This window comes from Dendroctonus ponderosae, unplaced genomic scaffold (genome assembly GCF_020466585.1).
Source record: "Dendroctonus ponderosae isolate FM_Combo_2020 unplaced genomic scaffold, Dpon_F_20191213v2 Dpon_F_20191213_8, whole genome shotgun sequence".
NCBI lineage: Eukaryota > Metazoa > Arthropoda > Insecta > Coleoptera > Curculionidae > Dendroctonus > Dendroctonus ponderosae.
This window is the reverse complement of record NW_026019016.1, coordinates 3951148-3973349: the sequence shown is the minus strand read 5'-3', so window position 1 is coordinate 3973349 and position 22202 is coordinate 3951148. Positions and strand designations below refer to the sequence as shown.

Genomic DNA, 22202 nt, shown 5'->3' with positions numbered 1-22202 from the left:
AAAAATGCAATAATATATAGGGTATTTCATTTAGAAAAACACAACTTTGATACTTTTAGAGCTTTTGGGACTCTCTGTACATTACAAAAATATTTTTAAAATGTGCACCCGATAGGCGTCTGTGGATTAATCAACTTTGCAGAAAACAAACGGGCTAGCCGCAAACGTCCGTGCCGTATAGCGTGAATAACCCTGTATAAAGTGATTCAAACCGGGAGTCATTGAGTTGGAATATCTGGCTTTTGCTTTCACCTGCAATCTACTGATTATCTATCTATAATCTTACAGTTGGTTAGTTACAGTTAATTCAACAGCCCCCAGAGGAAAACTCATTTGTGAGTGTCAACTTTAGCTTTAAGGAAACACCCTGAACTGTTAATGAAAAAAATTGTTGCAAAGCTTCTAATTAAAATTTTTGCAAATATCTCACTCTTTGTGAGAATTACAAGCCCTCCAGAGGAATGACCACAATTTTGAATCACTCTGAATCATCGACTTACACTGACTTGATCTCGCGAAGGTACAGCATCAGCCTCAACCCCCAAGGGTGGAACAGGAGTGGGGCCCAACGCTTGATGTGGTGGGCTGGCCGCTCCTTGAGGGGTGGGCTGTTGCTGTGGCGGTGGGTAAATATCTTGTGGTCCCCATTGAGTTTGCGCCCTATCCATGCCATCCTTGTAAAGGACATACGGTGCTGCTGTATCTGAAAATCGAATTGTTGCTTTAGAGGTACAGAAGTCTTCGTAAATGTGATGACATTGTTGGTTCGGTTGACTCATAACGTTCAGTGTGCGCTGAAAAGAATCATAACTAATATTTAAGCAAGAAAAATGCAAAATTTCATAATTGTAACGAGAACCGCGACCGCACATTTCAGTGACCATTGTCGCGGCTCAGTAACGGATAGGGAAAAAATTGCAAAAAACTGATGGCAATTATCCATACTTAATTAGGGTATAAGAAGGCATGAAAGTTTTGTCGCTTCGTTTATTTGATTTTTTCGCTTGTTTTCCGTTCAGTTTCTTGTGAAAGTCGGGTAAAATGTCAGGCAAACAGGAAAGGATTAATTTTGTCGCGAAATAGATTCGTTATTTACATCGAAGCAATAAATTAATATTCTGTATTTAAGTGAGTCTGAGCGCATTTTCTATTATTTGCAATGGTAATTAATTTAATTCCGCAAATACTACTTTTATATCCTCTCAGAGGCTGCGATAAGATTGACTAATAATCATTATCTCTCAAATTTCCTGATCACTTTTACTAATCTACTAGTAAATTCAATGTATTTCCGAACCGTACCATACTTGTTCTAGGGAAGAACAGTTTCATGTTGATAATTATTTTTTTGATTGATTTGTTTTCAGAAACCGCTAGAAACCGTGTTTAAAACCAAATTCTTTAACATACATGTTGAAATTGACTAGGCATTCCTTTTTGGCACTACAATTAAGAGACCAAGTGTCTTAAATTAAATACAAATGTTATTAACTGTATCGCGTAAGAGAAATCTATGGTTAATATTTTTTGTGCTTAGAATAATTGATTAGGAGGCGGAACTAGGTGGCAGAATCTAGCGATAATTAAATATTAAAAACCTTTTCATACCTTGGGTAAATTGGGCAAAAAAAAATCGTACTTACTTCTCAGTTTTTCGATTCAATCGGTAAGTTTGCGCAAAAATTTTGTTTTAAACTGATCTCGACATCACGCAGAAATGTTTTCTATATTCATGCAGATTTGTTTGTGTGATTAAATTAAAAAGCGTTCGATAATCTTATAGTTTGAAAGTGAAACTGCCGATAAAAGAAAGGTGCAATAAACGTTAGAATTATTTTCAGTTCTGAATGATAATCGCGCGAGGGCAGAATTACAGGAATAAAAGAGTAAATTGATTCTTATTTAGATACTTACTTAATTTATTTTTAGAACATGACTTTGAAATTTATTGTAAACCTTTATGTAACTTCCAGAAGGTTTTTCCAATGCTCTTGAATGGTGTAAGAAAGGCTTTTCTTTATTGTACAAGGTAATCTGCTTGAAGCGAAAATTAAATGATTATAATATAGGTAGTACACAAAAAATAAAAAAATAATTTGTATTCAAACATCGCCTGTTGCACCAATAAAGGCGAAATGATACCCGCCCCTGTAAAATGTAAATATGCCTAAAAATCTGCATCTCGAAAGGAGAAGGAGCAGTTGGGTGAACTCTCTGGTGTGGTCGAATAAAATCCGTGCACCAGCTTTGGCCAAGAGTGTCGTGTTCAAGGCCAATCCGTCTGCATTTCTGCCGAATGCTGCTGCTGGAGGCGGATTTTAGATTTCTTTGTGCCCCTTTGACGGATTAAATTTAGATTTTGAAAGATTCGCAGCCCGTCCCAGTATAAATAACCCGTTTGTGAGCAATCCTGTCCAAATGCGATGTTAAAAGCTGCGTTAAAAGCTCTTTGTCAGCTTAACACCAACACTTCCAAAAGAAAAACTTCAGGCAATATTTCAGAAATCTTTAAAGTGCCTGCACCAGCCTATTAACTTTACTCTTTATTGGTGAAGTAGGCAGCTTTTGTTTTATAGAGTTCAGGATTAAAAACATGTTCTGCTCGCGGTAGATTCTGGTGACCGCAAAAAGTGTCTTTCATAATTTGATTATCTCCCGATAATATTCACACCAGTTTTTCTGTATGAATTAGGCAAAAAAATTGACGGAACAAATTTAATGACGAATCACGACAGGTTGTATAAATAATAATAATTTGGCATGAAATAGGGAATGAAATATTTTCATTTTACACTCAAGCACCGTACGACCGCAAGAATTATTGCAAAAAATGCGCAACAATAGTTTCGCACCTGTACTAGCAGCGAGTGACACGAAAAACACGATGTTTCGCTTAATACCTTTAAAAACCGAAACAAATTGGGCTGCTTTTTTTCTGTAACGTCGTATTGTTTTTAATGAAAACAGATAGGCGGTAATGTTGATAGATCCATGCAAGTTTTCATGAAATTTGTGATTTTCGGCTTCGTTTAACAATGTTGCGTTCTCTGCTAAAGAGTTATTCATCAATGGATGTTATCATTCCTGCAGCCATTTCAACAGCGATTTTAACAACAATAACAATTGCAAATTATGGCGAGTTAAATCGTATATGCAAGTATTAGATGTTTTGAAGACAATCATTTCTTTTATACATTAGTATGAAAGGTGGCGGAATAGCAGATGATAATGTGAAACCTTACTGAAGAACAGACACGCGAAACATAAAGATACTTGATCCGCTTGATATATTAGATGTTGTTGAAATGTTCAGAAAGGCTTTTGATAAATTCCATTAACTCAAGAATCTCGACATCAGTATTTGCAACGGTCAGAGATGATCGAATGCGACAAGTAAGGAACAAACATCTTCACATTCTTGATAAACCAAAACAAGTGCCACGAGTGATGTCTTAAGAGCAGTACCAAAGTTAACTCGATCTAAAACCGCACTAGAAGATTTTGGTTGAAACTTTTCGAAAGTTTGCCACAGCCAATACCTGATTTAGAACTTCTATCGGTGTGGAAGTTGAGAGAGGAACCAAGAAAATATTGGATGCAAATTACTTGTTACAGCAAATATTTAAGTAAACTGACGAAAACTGATGAAGAGTGTGAGTTACGTCAGAAAGAGAAATATGATAAAGAGCACAAAACAGGCAAATGTGAGTCGATTTAAAAAATTGTTGTTATTTTAAGTGTTTTCACATGCGTGCCGTTCGCGTGTCATTTGTTGGGCGACCGCGAATTATGGGGAGTTTGCCCCATAAAAGAGAAATTTTCAGAAACAAAAATTGTCGATTTTGATCATATAGGAAATCAGAAACAGCTTCAGACTGAACTGAAAGTGCATACTCAAGAACAACCGTTAAACTTCTCAAAATTAATTGGAAAGTGGAAACTTCACCTATCGACGACTCTTGTTAACACCAGAAAGACATGAAATATTCTTTGTTCAACATTCGTCGACCGATACTCGTAACAGTACAAAAAAATGTCGAGCGACAATCGGTTGCGTTAACTCGCGAGACTAATTAAATACATTTTTGCACCAATCCAATTATGGGAGAGACAACCGATAAAAATGTCAAAACAAAACACTTTTATTTTTCTTTTAAGGACACAATTACTAATTTTTCTATTCGGTTCAGACATAAATCTCGAACGATTGTGTAGTCGATGCAATAAAATTGATTGGAGCTTTTAAGCTGGTAATGGTTTTGATGCCAGTGCGAACGTTTCATTTCCTGTCTTTAGTGTTTTTTATTTACTGGTTTAGATATTTCCAGTGCTTTTTTAAATGTTGTTTCAATGTTCCTTATCCTTAGCTTAATATTCAGAAGATAGAACTGTCTATGCTTCAGCCTGTGTCAGTCCACTGCTGCTTTCCATACATTTTCGTCTTGGGCAAGTTGAAACCAAGACCTTCCTGCTATGTTTTTAATGTTGTCCAACTATCGCTTTTGTGGTCCTCCGAGACTTTGTTTGCTTCCATCGGTCTTCCGTTTAAAATCTTATATGTTCATCGGTTAGATGTTTCTCTTACCACGTGCCTTATATTTCAACAATATTTTTAATGATTGCAACAAAGGATCTGAACCCAGCTTCAGCATTTCGGTTGTTATTCGATCCTTTCCAGGACATTTCTTATTCTTCATAAAATCAAAGCGGTTGGCATTTCATTTATTGATAATTTCGGCATGTCTTCTGGCAGATTCTATATTTTGAACAAAGGTTTTATCGGGTGACATTTTGCTGCCTAATACCTTCATCTTTTTATTTTGCTCAATTGTGTCTGTAATTTGTTTTGTTTTGTAGGACCAGTCTTTTTGAATCTCTTTCCGTATCTTTTTTTATTTCTCTATACTGGACCAGCTTTTGTCTGAGTTTCGCCTGTCCTCCTTGATCTTTTTTGGCTGTTAATTACTTTGTAGTGGAAAAGGGAGATTTATGAAACGTTTTGTTTCTCAAATTTTAAAGTCAATCTAATTTATACATCATTTTTTACCTCAGAAAGTTAAAATAATCTACCATAAATACAATTTTCTGAAATTGTCTTGCACATTACCTGTACTTCGTAAGCTAAACTGCTACATTTAAAATGTCTGTTTTTTCTTCGGTTTAGTTTCTTACTGTTTAATCAAAGCAAAATTTTCAAACCGGGCCAAAAAAGTTTGTAGGTGCCATTTAGGAAAAAAACTGATTTTTCGACTCTTTTATATCAATCACGCTGCATATGCTGCAGAATATGTTTGAGTTTCCTGCTATTATTGATGGTGAAAGTTATGTTTATTGAAACATCGGGAGAATGGTACGATAGATTAGATGGCACCCTGTACATCTTTGGAGAATATCGTTCTAAATAGAGAATACAACATAGTGGCTTTAATTTAAAAATAATGTATTTAAAAAATGGTCTGAAAAACCAATTAAAAACGTTTGAAAGTACAACACTCTCTCCTAAAGCGGCGATGCACGCATGAGTCGAAAAAAAACCTGAAAGGTTCAGGATTGTCCAGAAATTTACCACCTTCTAAAAAAATCCGGTTTTCATTGAGCATAAAATGCGTATTGCGCCTGATCTGAGTTGTTGATATTTCCCTGTTTATATTTGTCAGGTTTTTATTTGCGGTTATCTGGACTTTTTCAATAATTTTTTTTTATCACAGACGAGTAAAATGAAGCAAACGATTACATTTTTTTCGAAAAACTCGCTAATATTGTGCATGTTTTGCCAGTCCTGTTCATATTTAATAGAAATATTAGCATTTTGGTGTTGAAAAGTAAGAAAGTGTTGATGAGTTTATCTAAAGTGAACTTTTGGGGCAAGTGAATCACAGCCGATTCGGAAATGGTACAGGATGGGCCCTGGCGGCCCATGCAGAAATCTGGTAAGATTGATCTCTAATTACAGGGTGTCCGAAAAAATGAAGGCATTTTTCAAAACACTTTTTCACAGTTTCAGTGGAGCTTAGAATAATTTCCTGTACACTAAACACCTTTATTTCTTTCCAGGTGACCCGATGCAGCTTTTGGTAAGTTTGGCTTTACATGGCCCTGGACGATCGCTTTCAGATATTGTTGACGGGTATTTTATTATATTAGTGCATGTAATATTTATGCGACGAGGAACGACGAGAAAGTATCTGGATTCTGTATTGCGTTACTTGAATTTCTTGTTTTAATACGAACGTAACAGCAAACATGTAAAACATGTGTCGTTTTTGTGTGAATTACACTTTCTATTGTTTTGGAAGGTAATTTGTTGCATTAATTGGTGTTTTCTTCACTTTTTTTTTCTTTCATTGGTTCATTGTTCCGGGATTTGTTCCGTTTTCAAAAACAACTTTTTACTCGGTTTTTCTACCTTTACAATTTAGTTTCATACACATTTTCTTGTGAATTTAAAAAAAATAAAAAAGCGTTTTCGTGACTGACTAAATTTATAAAATTTTGACTTTAAATATTTAAGAAACCGAGTTCTACTAATGGGCATTTTCCAAAAATACTTTTCTGAAACAGTTAAATTCCTGTACAAAACTTTTTACTTCTGGAAATACATGCACTCCCCATTTTTGCTGTTTCATACTATTAATTTGGACCGCACTATAATGGATGTATCAAAAGAATAATCGTTCCCATATCAAAATAGCTTCCGGCTGCATAAATCTAAGTGCACTCCTTCATTTCACGTTCACCACCGGCTTCTTCAGATGAGCGCGTTTAAATGGCGAATAACGACAATGCAAAACGAATGAAACTCTCATACTTACACAGACAGAAAATTAATCCATAAATAGCGTTACAGCAGTTACAGCCATTACAGTCCGCATCCACCAGGCTTAAAGTTTACAGCTCACTGTGATGCAAATTGCACGCAATTTATTGAGCTATCAAGAAGCCAGCTTCGTTCTGATTAAACTCGTGTTACATCGTAACTAAACTGGCATCGAAAACTTGTGGAACGGGTCTGTTTTGCCTTTGCTTCAATTAAAATTGCTTAGGTTTCCCTCGTTAATTTAAATAGAGGCAAAATCAGTTCTTATCCAGTATTTCTTACGTTATGACCGTATATGACCAAAAAACCATTATTAGCCCCCCAAAAAATATTTTGACCGATATAAATGCAGGTCAGTGAGTTACCTAGTCTGGGATTTGAATAGAATGGCGAATAATTCGATCTGAAAGCGGTCAAAGCGCCAAATCATGGTGCATAATTACTAGTTAGAGTTATTCTCTATTAATACATCTTCATTAAACTCTCTATCGAATTTAATGATAAAAAATAATTCGATATTGTTTTAAAATGAGTGTCGCATCACATTACGTATAATATTTTACGTCGCTATGCAGTTAAGCACAGCTTTTATTGATCATCTGCCCAATGAAGTTTTCGTTCTTATTCATCTGAAGAAGGCTCTTATCTGTAAACATACATTTGCCTACAATGTTGCAAAATAACCACCGAACCGCCCAAATAAACAGCCATGCACCCACCAATGATAATTAATTAATTATAATTAGATATCCGTCCGTTTGTTTGTCTTCTTACGTGCGAAAAATATGCGCTTAATTTACATATTTAAAGAATGATAATATCTGTGGTTATCTTAATTTTGACAAGCACTGTAATCGGTTGAAACGAATAAATTACTGTAATTGCAATAATTGTTGAAAGTCCGTAAATTTCAGACAGATGCAGCCAGCAAAAGCAAACAAAGTATGGCATTTAGAGATCAAAAACGTTTAATGCGGTTTAAAACTTTTCGCTTACTTCAACAGTTTACAATCCATGCTGATATAAATTGCAATGACTTGCAAAATTAATCGATTTTGATAAGCGTAAACCAAAAAAAAAATTGATAAGATCCAATAATGGAATAACGTCTAGAATGTGTAAAATTCCCGGTTGATTCGTCTTTCATTTCTTCATTTGTCAACAGCGATTTGAAACACGTTTTTATTATATTTAAGAGAAAACTTATTCTCTATAAGAAGTTCTGCATGGTCTAAAACCTAAAATTAAACTTTAAATATTTTTCTACACGTTTACGAGGTTTGTCCAAAGTATGAATTTCTGCCAAGAGTACAGACAGAAAGTTGGTCAGAAATAAAAACCATGTTTGATATGGAATTAGACCTACTTGCGAAAAAAATTAGTTTTGCTGTTTTTTCCAAATTTTTCTACATTATTAATTAATTGTAAATTATTTTATTAGTAATTTTATTTAGTTAGTTTTGTATGCTTGATTTTAGGTCCTACAGTTAAATTTGCATGGTTATTACAGACATACGTTTCAGAAAGGAAAAAATATATTTTTGATTGCAATAGGCTGTAATTTGCATAATTAAATTTCATTTTTAGGTCTGATCAACTTTTTACTTTTACTTCACTCTTGGGTAAAGTTAATATTTTTTGACAAGTGGCATTTTAGGTTTCAAACCATACAACACTTTTATTGAAAAATAACTTTTTTTCTAAATATGATAATAAAAAGTTTTCTATTTAGGTACATCTTACGGAGACATACAGTATATGCACTATTTCTAAGATAAAAAGTAATATGAGGTTACATGTAAAAGAGTAATTAACTCACACTTTTTTGCCTATTTTTTAATTGTTTTATTGTTTTCTGGGATTTTGAATTAGACCCAAAAAACAGCTTGAACTTGCAAACTTCGTGTTGTTTCCTTGGAGCAATCATCCATTCTATCTTTTGTGTATGCATGTTTTTGAAGCTCTTTGTATTATTTTCAATGATTTTCCTTCGTTATGGATAAATTGCATGCCATTCTTTTGTCCAACATCAAGAGAAATTTTATATGAAATTATATTCCTTTTGGGAACGTGTTTAAATATGTCTTGTAAGAATAGTTTGATGCGTAACTCATAGTTTTTTTAATTGCAGTAAAATTATTATTAATTAAATTATTAAACTATAACCAGTAGAAAACAATTAGTAAGTGGATAATCAATTAACATAAATTGTAAGTTGGTGGATTAGCATAGAAATGTCGAAGTGCAGCTCAAAAACTACATTTGTAAGTAAAAAATATATATTAAGAGTGAAATTAACCAAGGTTTATTAAAATTTCAATCCAAATTCAATTATTGAAACGTTATTAGCTGCCGGAATGTGTCTTCACGACGACTACTGACGGACAAAAAATTGAGTTTAATTCATTTAGGACTTAAGCGGATCTTAAATTGCAAATTAAGAAAAACCTAAAGCAAACATTAAAAAGACCAAAAACACACAATTCTAGTTCAAATTGCCCAATTAGCATATTTTTGCCAATATAAATATATGATTTAAATCAAAACAATTGGTTTCAACTTGTTGGTCTCCAAAAGTACGAAATCTATGGCTCGTCGCCTGGTAAAGGCCAAGCTAAACTTGAGTCAGAGACAAGGTTCCGAAACGGGTTCAGTATGTCTGGATGTTCATTGTCTAGCGGGCAGTTTACGAGTGATGCACAAGGTCAGACGCCTTACAACAGTGCAGTAACACACCGGCCATCCAAAAGAACTTGTACAAACACAAAAAACTCAGAAATTATTTTGCTAATGAATTTAAATACTTACATCCTGCATGGTTTTACAAGCCTTTAGAAATCATCTATCTTCAAAATATCTTTCAAAAGACTGGAAGTCGATAATATTTTTTTCGCACTGAAAGAGCAATTAGTGGAATATGTATTTAGAAAAATAGGTTTTAATATGCTTTGTAAAGTAGTTTAATTTTCAAACAACTGCAGACGCAATTGTTGTGTGGCAGCAGTAAGCTTTATTATTAATTTCAATATTTTCATAATATTTGTGTTAAGTGCCAGGATATATTTTTTAAAGAACGAAGTTTTGCAAGACGGATTTCTTTTAAGACCCACTAGTCGTTTAAATAGTTTTGTAGCGTTGTAAAAACTGGGCATTATTTCTGCCTTCACTTTATTATTTCCATTTTTGTATTATGGTTTTATTTCATATTAACAGGGCGATTCAGGCTTATTATTGATAAATTTAGGAATCGAAAGAACACGTTAAAATAAAGTTCCTGCATGATATAAAATGTTTTCCAAAGTGGCATCGTTTTGCAGGTAGCGAGCGTTGAAATAAGATTTTGTCAGCTTTCTTTCACACCTTTGAACCACTTATTGATTGAGGCAAAATTGGGAAATTTTCAATAAAATTCCAGGCCACGTAGCGGCCAGATCTCCTGAATTTTATTTAGCGTTACAGCAAGCCATAAAAACTCACAAACATTTATAATGAATAATAAATCTGTATTCTGCACAAACGCCTTTCAAAAAAAGCCAACAGGCAAAAAGTTTTAAATTGAATGAGTGAATGAAAATGAAAAATCTTTTGAAGGTCTTTTATTGAAATACATTTTTGTTGTTGAAGTTTTCAAACACACATGGTTGGTATTTGGGATTCGAATTTTACTTCAATCGGAAAAGTGGTTCGAAAGTATGAAAGAACAGCTGAAAACAATCTTTTTAATTCCAAAACGGTGCCATTTCGGGAAACCTTTTATATCATGCAGGAACATTATTTTAACCTTTTTGTTCCATTCCTGAATTTATCGATAATTATCCTGAATCTCCCTGAACATAAATATCTATTATAATTTATTTCGACATCATCATTTTGTTTTACTGATTTTTCGTCAATTTTCCGTGCAGTATCCAGTTGTATTCCACAAGAGCCACCACTGGCAATCAATAATATTACTCTCACAACCCACAAGATATTGCTTGTTTATAAATAGTTTTGCATAATTTTTAAATATATTATCGCATTTTTGTTTGGGTTTGCAGTTTTACACAATTTATTGTTATTACCGATTGGTTGCACGTATCGCTTTTCGACAATACGGAATTTTAATTGACTCGGACTGGACTTGCTTCAAGAACAAAACAAAAAGCGTGGATTTGCGTAATTTTCTTTAACATTTTATGAACACAAACTTTTTGATGAAGGCGATCTAATTTATTTATTTATTTTCTTGCAAGTGGAGACACATGCTTTTACCCTTCAGTAATCAACTTTTCCTTTGTTGTACGTTGTACCAGAACCTTTTACGAGTAAAATAGACCCTTGCAGAAGTCTCTCCGCCGGTTCAAAAAAAACTTATCTAGAATATAGTGCGATTTTTAAGACCAAAACTAGACTAATTACAGAAAATCTAAAAAAAAAGTTATGCGCAAAAAACGGGTTTTCGCATCGCTTTCTTTGATTCGATTGTTTGAATTGATAGAAAATAATTGTCTCACAGGTCACGTTCAATGATTCATTGCCTCATTGCGCTTGACAACATTATTGGAAGCATCCACAATCATTTTTCAAAATTTTGCCTGAAAATGTTGACTAACAAAAAATGAGAGGGCGTACAGAACAGCTGAAAATAAGGCCAGTATTTCACTTTTTCCCCATCTGGTTTTTTGTGGAATTATGGGCCTTAAAATGGAGTTATTGAATATTAAATTAGTTCTGAATTATTAGAATGCTTATCTGGCGTTTAGATTGAAAAAAACACACAAAACCTAACGAAGGCAAAGGAACAAAGGACGCTTACAAAAAGCACGTGCACAATAAAACCGAGGAAGAGTATAACCATTATAAGATGGTGCGAAAGAGAACAAACAATCAAATCAAACTTCTGAAAAAATATTACTTGGAAGAGTTCTCAGTAGCAATGCAGCACGACCTCAAGGGAAGCCAAAATAAAGTATGGAACATGCTGAGGAACAGAAAGGAAACACTCAAAGTCCCCATCAAAAACATTTAACTGGAAACTTGCAATGAAATATTTTCTGCTCCACAAAATTGTAGAAGTATTTTCGTTTGAAGAATTATGCAGTTAATGTACAGTTAATGTGCGGATTAGCCGAAGTAGACGGGTTCCAAATCGCAAAACTTTAAATGGGGAATTAGGCATTTTAAGGGCAAAATTAGGTCCAGGAATATTACAGAATGCTTGAACTGAAATAGTTTGTTCTGGCCTGATTTTTTGGTCTTTCGTACGTACGCCCTATCATTGTTGACCAACAATTTCGGATCAACCTGTACATGTATGGTATGCACTGAAGATGGTCACTGAAGATAAATATTTGTAAAAATGTTGTTTGTGTTGAAAATTTTGCAATGAATCATCGACAACGTTCCCAAACGATCCTGTCGCAATCGGCGACGTCGTAAGCAAGTGCATGGACTCCTGCAGGAATCACTGACCCGCGTTTTGCCGTCGGCTGCGTCACGGCCGTCGGGACGTCGCACTTGGAAGGTTGCATCTCGAGAGTTGTTTTATTGTTGTTGTTTCTGGAAGGCGCGCGCACACCGACGCCGGCCTTCGGGCCAATTTTATTTCCTCTTATTACCAAAGTAACCCCGGAGTTAATGAACGCGAAGAGGGGACAGCAGCTGATGTGGAGCAGGAAAAGTTTAGTTTCGTCCAGAAAGTAAACTAGTAGTCGCATATTGTCGAGATATACTAACCCTCCAAGCTCACTCTTTTGCCAGCTTATTTGCATTGCATATTGCTCCGTTTCAGTCTTTTGAAGTGGTAAGTCGCTATTTGCTTCGAACGAATCTTTATCTCTATAGATGCAGCACATAAAACTATTTTATTCCATAGAGGCGTATATCCAACTATCCTTCCCATCTGCAAAGAAGCAACTACGGCGTTTACTTTGAGATACCAAATCGGCCAAAATCAAAACAGTTTCCACTAGCAAACGTTCCTATTTTCCAGGTGAAGCTGCTTTGTTACAAACTGATACTGATAGTAAAAAATACTTCAATTACTAGATTTCAATTACTGTCACTAATACCACCGAGATGCGAAACGAGAGCTTTTTATGCCTCCTAAAACTGTCCCAAAACAGTGTGAAAAAAGTCAGTTAACGTATTAACCGCTCAATTAATCCAGAAATTATAATATCAGGCTCACTAAATGAGAATGAAACTTACTCATTAAGTAAGCCTATCTTTAGATTTATTCATGGTCCTTCGAGCCGGATTACAATCGATGGTAATTTTGTTCATACAGTTTCATGTCATGCAATAATATAGTCATTACATGACAATGTTATTGCTTCGGGACTACCAGAAAGCATTAAACCTTTAAATAAAGTGAAAGTATCAAAATTGACAAGAAAATATGAAACTAATTCTAGGTAAAATCGAAGATATATTACTGACGAACTAATTTTGCCTGTAAACATATATGCATGTTTTCCCGAGCAAAATTTCAGTACATAAACTCAAATAGAACTTGATAACATAATAAAATTAGCCAATGTTGTATGAATAGTGAATTTCGTCGTCGAAAAATAAATTATTTACAGAACCCAAAGAACCTTCAAAACCTACATTAGTTTGCACACTTTTGGAACAAGCTGCAATAATTACCGATTTAACTCAAATATTTAACGAGCATAACTTAAGCGTTACAAGTGTTTCCACCAAGTTGACACCTCAGTTCGGATTTCAAAAATTAGGTGCTTCCAAACTAGAAGAGGTAAAAACGTGATTTGTGCCCCGAATATGGAAAATATTGCTCTTTATATGGTGTGTGCGTGTGGACTTGATCGGCTAACGGTAAGATTTTTGAGAATTTTTTGAAGCTTCAAGTGCAGATTGTACTGTATCCCGAATTAAAAACTTTAGTCGCTCCCAAGCTAGAAGAGCAAGAACCGTTATGTTCGTTCTCAACATGAAGATGAGTGTTTTTCGAATTTTGTAGAGGATTTTAATTTCGAGTTCCGTTTCAATATGAGATCGAAGTGGTTTTTGGGAATTTTTCAAACTTCGAGTGGAGTTTCTTGCACCACTCTTCAACACGAAGAAGAACATTTTTCATATTGTCCGAGTTTAGTGTCAATCGGCTAATAAAGAGCTGTTAGTTCCAAATAAAAATTTATCTATTTTCGCTCGCATTTCAAAAATTCGTTGCTGCCAAACTAGAAGAGATGGAAAGGTAATTTTTGTTTTTATTATCGCAAAAATTGTTTTTAGTATCGTGTGTGAGTTATTAGTTCGTTGCTCCCAAAAGAGGCGTTATATTCCGACATGCAGAATGTCGAAGAGTGTTTTAATTACATTTTTGTTTCGTCTCAATGTTCGAACTGAAAGGTATTCAAGAATTTTTCAATTTTCTAGATGTAGTTTCATGTACCTTAATACAGATTTAAAAAATGCGTCGCTCCAAAACTAGAAAAAGTAGTGGCATGATTTTCTTCCTCGAAATGAAGAAGATATTTTTGAAATGTGTATTATTGTTCTGCCGTCCCGAAGCGGGATTTTCTTTCTCAATACGAAGAAGATAATAAATATGAAATCGGTGTTAGATCATTTTCGGCTGACTAAAAAGTATTTGAGAATTTTTGCAAATCTTCAACTGGCTATTCTTGTGTGGTTACTTAGATTGTAGCATTTACAAGTGCAGACTACCGAATCCGATTTTTTTACTATCAATCCATGTATTTTCGTGTTTTTTTATTCAAGCCCAGACAATGAATAAATCCAGAAGCGATAAGATAACGGCGCTTAACGCTGATATGTTCAATACCATTCACTAATTTTCGTTAAGTGAGCATATCTAATCATTTGAAGACCTATTCAAATATTCCACTTTCAGCAAAATATTGTTTCCAAAATGCAGATTTCCTGAAAGTTAAATTTCGGTTTATTGGAACTGATAGAGGAACTTCCTTTTCCCTTTACAAAAGCATTTCCGATGGAATTTGCCTCAAACTTGAGTATGTCCCGGGTATTAAATTAGCGGCGGATTTGGAAACTTGCGCTATGTCAGAACGTGTATCCATGAAGGGATATTCGATTCACATAGGTATAAATATATGATATGTAAAGGCTTTTCAAACAATACGATATACTTAGCCCAATCATTGAGTTCGACTTGAGTCGAAGCTTAAGGGATTTCCGAAAAAAATAGTTTTTTTGTCGTTATTTAGCAATATTGTGCGTTTTTAAAACATGTTTAACCATTTAAAACCCTATTAAAATTTATGAAAACATACAGGGTGTCTCTACAGTACACTCTGCGTAGAGTGGGCCAAAAAACTGACGTCGGTGCCTGAAACTTGCAAAACTTCTCTATTTCATAGAACAGTTTACCAAAACATAGACTTTGCTGTATTTTTGGAAAGGTAATTTAAAGATCCAGTCAAATTTGATCCAATGTTCAGAGCGTCGTCGAAGACACTCTTCTTCAACACGAAGAAGAAATATGTATTTTTTGTTAATAGCTATGAAACTGGTTGATACAACCGGAGCTTCCATTAGTGGATTCTACGTAAAAAGTGCTTTGGAAATTTCTCTATAGAAGCTTAAAAAATCACATGAAAAAAGTTAGGGATTCTTTCGAAAAGTCCTTTGGGTCCTACGCTGTTGAAGGCCTTGTTAATGTCCATGAAAAAACTGGTGTTTTCAGAAAAAACCAAGAGTCCACTGTTTCAACGTAAAGCCAAGTTTATAGAACGTTTATGTTTTCCGAATAGTTTTTGCAACCCTTTTTTTCATAATGTCTTCAAAAACTTTAACACTGGCAGCAACGTGATGGTCTGCAGTTTTGTGCTTCGGTATTATCTAGTCTTTGTTTTGGTATGGGAATTATATGGTGTTCTTTCATACGTCTGGAATTGTTCAGTTGGTAATACCGTTAGGTCGAGCGTTTCTGGAGCTAAAAACGTTCTAAAATAGTACAGTGTCGCCCTTTTCTTAAAGCTGTTGTTGTCTTGCTTACAGCTAAAGTTTGCATGTGCGGTTTGATGGCTGTTTAATAGTTAGTGTGCCAGTTGTTAAGCTGATCATTAGATGCATATTATCGACAATATCGAGTGCCTTTTAATTATTGATTGCCATCCTATTGATTTGCTATTTAGGCTTGAAATGCGGTAATTTAATTGATTATATTGAACACAATTCATTAAAGGTCTTCCATCACACAACCGGTCTCGCAAAATCCATTTATTTCCTTTGTGTGTTCATTACGACGCTAACGGCCATTTTCGTAACTGCATCGCGTGCTCCGTCTGGGAAAAATGCATTTCCCAGCCAGTTTTTCACACCTCGCTCGAAACGGCGCCGTTTTTACCCGGATCGCGCATCCCTCCTTTCCCCAATCAATAAATATTGCAAAATTACGGGCTTCGTGGATGGCCAATAAAGCTCAGCTATACAGCAACTTTGCCTGAATAATGTATGGTCTACTGTTGATGACCTCCAGCGAGTCTTCAATATTTCAGCTTTTAATGATTGATTTCATTAATGGAAAACGACAAGAGCAATGCTTCTTTCTTCTTCAGATTATATTGAAACCTGCATATTTCAATATCTGCTTTTTTATGGCTGGTACATTTTCTTTCAATGTAGCTGTTTCTCTCTGTAGTTTCATCATTAGCTGAAAGCCTGAGGCGTCTGCACAACAATATGAGTAGGAACATCATAGTTTTTGCTTGACGACCATTACTTTATTACTAAAAATAAACTTCATTACTTAAATAAATGGCGTTGAATACTTTAAACAACAAACTGCTTTACGACTTTGCTGCTCAATTATTGATCAGATTCTGTGTCATAAATGAATTATTCATACTACCGAAAAAAAACTAGTATGTTGCCTTTCTAAAATTCGCGAATAGTTGATGACATGTACATATTTGTATTTCGTTTTTAATTATAGAATTTAATATAGTTAATATCATTCGAGTTATCCCTAATGTTTTCATATTCACGCAAATTATTACAAAACGTACTCAGCAAGTTCTTTGTTAACGGACTTGGTGAGCATCGCACATATTTCTTGTGTTAACCACTTTATAATATATTCATTGGATTTAATTGTGAAATATTAACTACTTGTTGATGCTTTTGGATTTTTTACTTGTTTTTCGGTTAAATCTGCAAAGTATTCTCAAAATAATAGTGGAACAAACTGCCGTCCAAACAATCCATGAAAAGCCAATCTACTTATTTTTTTTTTCAAAATCAAAGTCCCTTTAGAACATGTTCATAAACAAAAAGAACGTCGGTGTTAACATTTTTAGCAAGCGCCAAGTTTCTAACCGCTTAATCCACGGTGTTCCCAGGCCTTACAGTTTAATCGTCATAAATTCCTCCACCGAGCTGCGGATGCATCCCGATCGTTCAACCAACCCCAGCCACATAATTAATCATTGCCAACCAGACGGGAAAAATCGAATCTCGTCCGTCTGTTCCAGCCCCTTGCGTTTTCCTGCAATTTTCTTTTCCCGTTGATGCAAGTTCAGGATTCACTGACCCGCACGCTGTGGAAAACTTTACGCCTAGTGCGTAAGGATCGTGATCGATAACCTACAGTTTCCCACATTTCCAGGGAGTTGGAGTTTACGATGCTTTTTCTAATCCTTCATTGTTGCTCGTCTTTTGAGCCAGTTTTGATCGTTGCATCTTTTCCAACTTTGAATCTACAAAATTATGCTTTCGTATGTTTTTTCATCCGGATTCTCTTTGGACATATGGAACCTTTCCTTCGTTCTTGTCTGCTTTAGTTGAACTCTATTTTATGTGCTTATAACTAACTGTTTTCTTAATGCTCCAACATGCAAAGTTTCCAATAGTATGCTGGAATTCGCGAATGTTAATTCACATTTGAATTATCGACAACAGGAGGAAGGAATATCCGTTTTAAGTCTAGAAATGCATTGCTTATTATTGGGGCGTTGGAAAACAAAGAATCAAAAAGTCGACAATTTCTGAAAAAAATATTCCAGAAAATTAGTGCACTGAACCGCTACAAAGATATTTGAAAATGTTTTTAATTTTAGCAACTAATTTATTCATTTTGCGTAAAACAACAAAGCTAAGTTTTTCGTCACCAACTTTTATTATAACTTTATTAACAAACATGCACTTTTTATTAATAACTTACTTAGTTCTGAAAACACTTGCTAAGTTAATACTTGCTGTTATAATATTCTCTGTATTTCTGACTATATTTTGAAATAATTTTATTTGATTTTTGAACATCATTACATATATTTATTAATTACAGGAGGTTTCTATGAAAATTAATTTAACCTTAAGAAAATGTTCTGATATTTGATAAAGAAAACTTGATGCTTTACATGATTAAGAGTAGGTACCCGTCATTTTTACACCAGTACAACTGGCTCTAGAAGCGTCTTTTATTTGGTTTAGTTACTTTGAACTATTGGAATTTTTRCGGTCTTTTTRGGAAATTTAAAGATTTTTATTGACCAAAAATGGATGCAAAGTTGTGRAACAATGCAACAGTTAAAATTGTTAATTGACGATTTTTTYATTTCCTCCTACTTCATGTGAAAATGCACGATTACTAACTTTTTATTATTTTTWWWAAWTWTTTTTTTTATTTATTAAAAGATAAGTTACTTTTCGAAATGTTGCTAAAACATATACGATCAATTGTTTAACCATTTGAAACAAAATTAATTAATTGTGTTAACATACCCACTCAGATATATGTCGATGTCCAAATGTGTTAAGTGCGTGTTTGAACATATTTTCAAAAGTATTTTTTAATAAACTTTTGTGGTTTGGGCTCTCAATCTTAAAAATGACCAAAACAGTTCGTTCATCATGGTGTTGYAACAATACTTAAAATTAGAAATTGTGGTGGTGCACGTTAACAACTAATTAAATTGGTTTCATCTTCTTCGAAAAAGGTCTCCTTGTTTTAAATTTAAATACTTTTCTTGGTCATAAGGATAAATATTTTCTTTACCGATTGCAAGTGCTTATCATACACGGTTACTTAACCATAAGTAGTAGGCGCCTAATATGTGTTTATCATTTTTATTTTTAAGTATATGTTTTAACAACAAATTAACAACAATTGATGAGTGCCAATGAGATATTTTTAGAAATTTTGCCGGGTTTATGCGAAAATTTTGGAGATTTTGATTTCCCCAGGGAAGACCCAAATCAGAAAATTTGATTAGCAAATCTTGGGAAGAAGATAAGGGAAATGCGGTGTGATTATGTTTACTGATGATCAGTTGGTTAACCTGAACTAAATGGGAATAATGTAGGGTCTTTCAAAGTTCAGCTGTTATTTGATGAGGTTTTCACATGGTTTAGGAATAATTTTCGAATTGAAACATGAATTTCAAACAATTGCTAACAGGAGGTTAATGCAATTTTTCGTGGGTTTCAATTTTCGATTTTTTCAGTGAAATTTGTTTAGAACAGGATGAACCTATGAAAATAGGGTGGTGGTGTAAAGTGACTTGTTCTGCTCGGATAAATTTTTCTATTTTTATTGAACACTGACGTAACAATTTATTTGGTATGAGCTTGTTTGGTGTGCGAAAATCACTCAAAAGACTGGCGACCGATTTCGCAGTTTTCTCTTCGCGTAGATGAACCGACATCGTTTATTTTGATAAAAGTAGGTATATATTGCCCACTTTTCAGCACTGGAGTCGAAAGAAATATGTGGGAAAATATGTTGTTTTAGATTAATTTCTTGTTTGTTTGGTTGGTTTGTTGTCTTTGTTGGTCGTATTTATTTTTTTGCTAAAATGGTAAAACGCGAAACTGAGGGGGCGTTTGATTTTGAGTTCTGTTGGAAGTTATTGTTTCACTCATCAATTAATGAAATAAATCGGCATTTCGGTTCAGAGGGATTCTGGCAAGGCTCGCGAGACTTAGAGTTACAGATGGGTAGTTTCGGTGTTGCAGACCTTCCCCAATTGTGAAATTTTGAGAGGCAAAAGTTCGGAAAAAAGCCGGTTTTCCCCAAGCTGAGTTCAAAGTGGTTGAGTTAGTTTTGGGAATAGGCGATCGGGGGCTGGTGTCCTCCTACCTTGCGAGATGCAGTACATAATCTGTCTTGGCACTTTAAGTCCCGCAGCCAGGCAGGCGGCAAAAGAGGCCGAGAAGTTGATAGCCATGTTTCCCTTGGTGATAATCACAGATCACAGAATCACTAGTCACATAGTGCAGATTGATCACTGGTCACTTGGTGTTGGCGCGAAGAGTAAAAGCCGCGCCAAGCGACGCGCTGCACCGCCGAACGAGTTGCATACAATTTCGAACGGCAGAAGAACTCCGAACCGACGTCGGCGCGACGGCGGCGTCCGTGGGGCGTCGCGGGGGCAGAAGGGGGCCGAGCGACGTCGCTCTGTTGCCGTTCTTTTGGTAATTGCACCGTTGCCTGCGATCGTTTTGGCGATGGATTGCTGCTTGCCTGCTCCTGCTGCATCGGCGGGATCGAGAGAAGTGTGGTGTGGGGTGGTGCAGGCATGAGTCAGGTAATGGTTCGAAGGACCGCAAACTTGGGTTTATCAACTCATTATGTGGGTACTGGTAGATTGATTGCGATTTGGTGTGGAGGTAGACGATCTCTTGCTTTCTGCTGTTGCTGCCACACAACAGTTTCCATTCGGTTGTTGCTCAGATGTTACAACACATTTTTCTTGAGCAAATCTAGCCGATTTTCTATTGGTGCACTGGCTTGGATCGGCCACTCCCATTTCTCACTTAGAAATTTTCCAATTTGGACTGATTCATGACCTCCTGAGTAAATTTTGTGCAGTTCCTTGCTTTTCAAGTTTTTAAAATATTTCATAAGCAAATGAAAATTTTATCTATTTCACAATGTCAGCTAGTTGGCAGCAAAACCGAAAGTGTCTCGGTCCATCCTCGGACATACGCCTCTCCAAGTTGTCTCCATCTGGTTCTGTCAACTGTTCTACTTATCCATTTCACTCCCGCTACTTTCTGAATCCTCCTTCCGCCTAGTCTTTGGTCTTCCTAGGYTTCTTCTRCATCCTCTTGGTAGCCATTCGGGCACTTTTCTAGTGCATCTATTATCCTCCGTCCTCATGAAATKTGGGACTCGCGATTCGTTTGTACTGGGATYTTAAATTCCTCACTACCTCTCGTTTAAGTGAATTTGGAGTTTATGAAAAGAGCTTGCAATTTYTCCTCTATTGTTGRGTCCMGATGTAACAACAGTCAAACGGTGAAACTTTCCGGAATCTTACAAATAATGAATCCAGTGARGAGGAAAGKGAAAATGTGACTTTTTCTCAATTTTCCTTTGTGACAATAGTCACATATATTTTTTGAGTCCGTGGCAAGAAGGAGAGACAATAGAAAAACGCCAGGCCAAAGCGGCCAATGATGAACCAACATTGAACCTAATCCCCGTTTTGTTGAAATACAGGGCCTCAAAAAGCCTGGACAAAGTTTTRTTTACTAAATTCAAAAAAATAATTCAAATAGATTGAGTAYGATTTTTTTGGCTAYGAGAATTTGCTACTGAAAAACCATCAAACTACACAAAACTTTCCACATTTCCCACACTTATCGGCGGCAATTTTTTGCATTCCTCCTGCCAATTAAAACTGAATGAGACCTCCTCCATTCATATGGAGATAGTTTGCCACAGACGGGGAAACCAACCGTGTAAGTTGCACCGCTACCACGAGTGTCATCGGCGTCGTGTCCTCCTTGGGTGTTCCTCCTCAACCCCCCGTGGCGTCGGCGGCGTCTCTTTTTTAGCCGACGCCGGCGACGGCCGGCAGCAGCCGGTATCGATCCGAGTGCAGCAACCCTGCGCTGCGCGAAATGCACGTGCATCCTCCACTTGGTGCTGAGGGGGTTGACTCAGGAGGATGGGGGTGTGGCGACGTTGCCGCCGGACCTATATTTAACCGGTTTATTGGAGAAGTTTACGCGGTTGATAAGATTTCGTTTTGTTGGAGGAAAGTTTTTGAACTTGAGAGGTCTTTGGAGTAGATCCGTTATGCATGGGAACGGCGAGAATGTGGGTAAACGAAAAGGACAGTGCTCGATGGGAATCTGTGGCAGCGATTGCATCCGAATCATTTTTATTGGGAAATGAATAGGATTTTTTCATGACTTGTCCTGTTCTCTTTCTTAGTTTTTATCCCATAGCCCAAAGATGAGGAATGAGATCAAACACCTACATATTCTGTACGACATAGAATTCAGATTTTTTTTTATAAACTTCTTTTTGGGTATTTCGCCTCAAAAATTTTTGACAGAATTGCCTCACGTCTTTTATTGCAGATTGATAAATAGTGCTCCTATTTCGCAATAAGAACGAATTATTTATCAAAAAGTAATCAAGAACTATCATCTAGAGGGTATC

General features: G+C 35.6%; 1 protein-coding gene across 6 annotated transcripts in view; it reads right to left on the bottom strand.

Annotated features, from left to right (window-relative positions):
• Window positions 1–20315, bottom strand: part of LOC109538115 (zinc finger protein 497) — a 38401-nt gene extending 18086 nt beyond the window's left edge. For 3 of the 6 annotated variants that reach the window (XM_019905197.2, XM_019905202.2, XM_019905204.2), the window contains exons 1-2: window positions 19887–20315; window positions 501–703 (exon numbers count right to left, since the gene is read on the bottom strand). In XM_019905197.2, coding sequence (XP_019760756.1) covers window positions 501–703; window positions 19887–19974 — 291 coding nt within the window. In that variant the 5' untranslated portion in view covers window positions 19975–20315. The remainder of the gene's footprint in view (window positions 1–500; window positions 704–19886) is intronic. The other 3 variants (XM_019905203.2, XM_019905200.2, XM_019905201.2) reach the window with 2 other exon arrangements.
• Between the last annotated feature and the right edge of the window lie 1887 nt (window positions 20316–22202).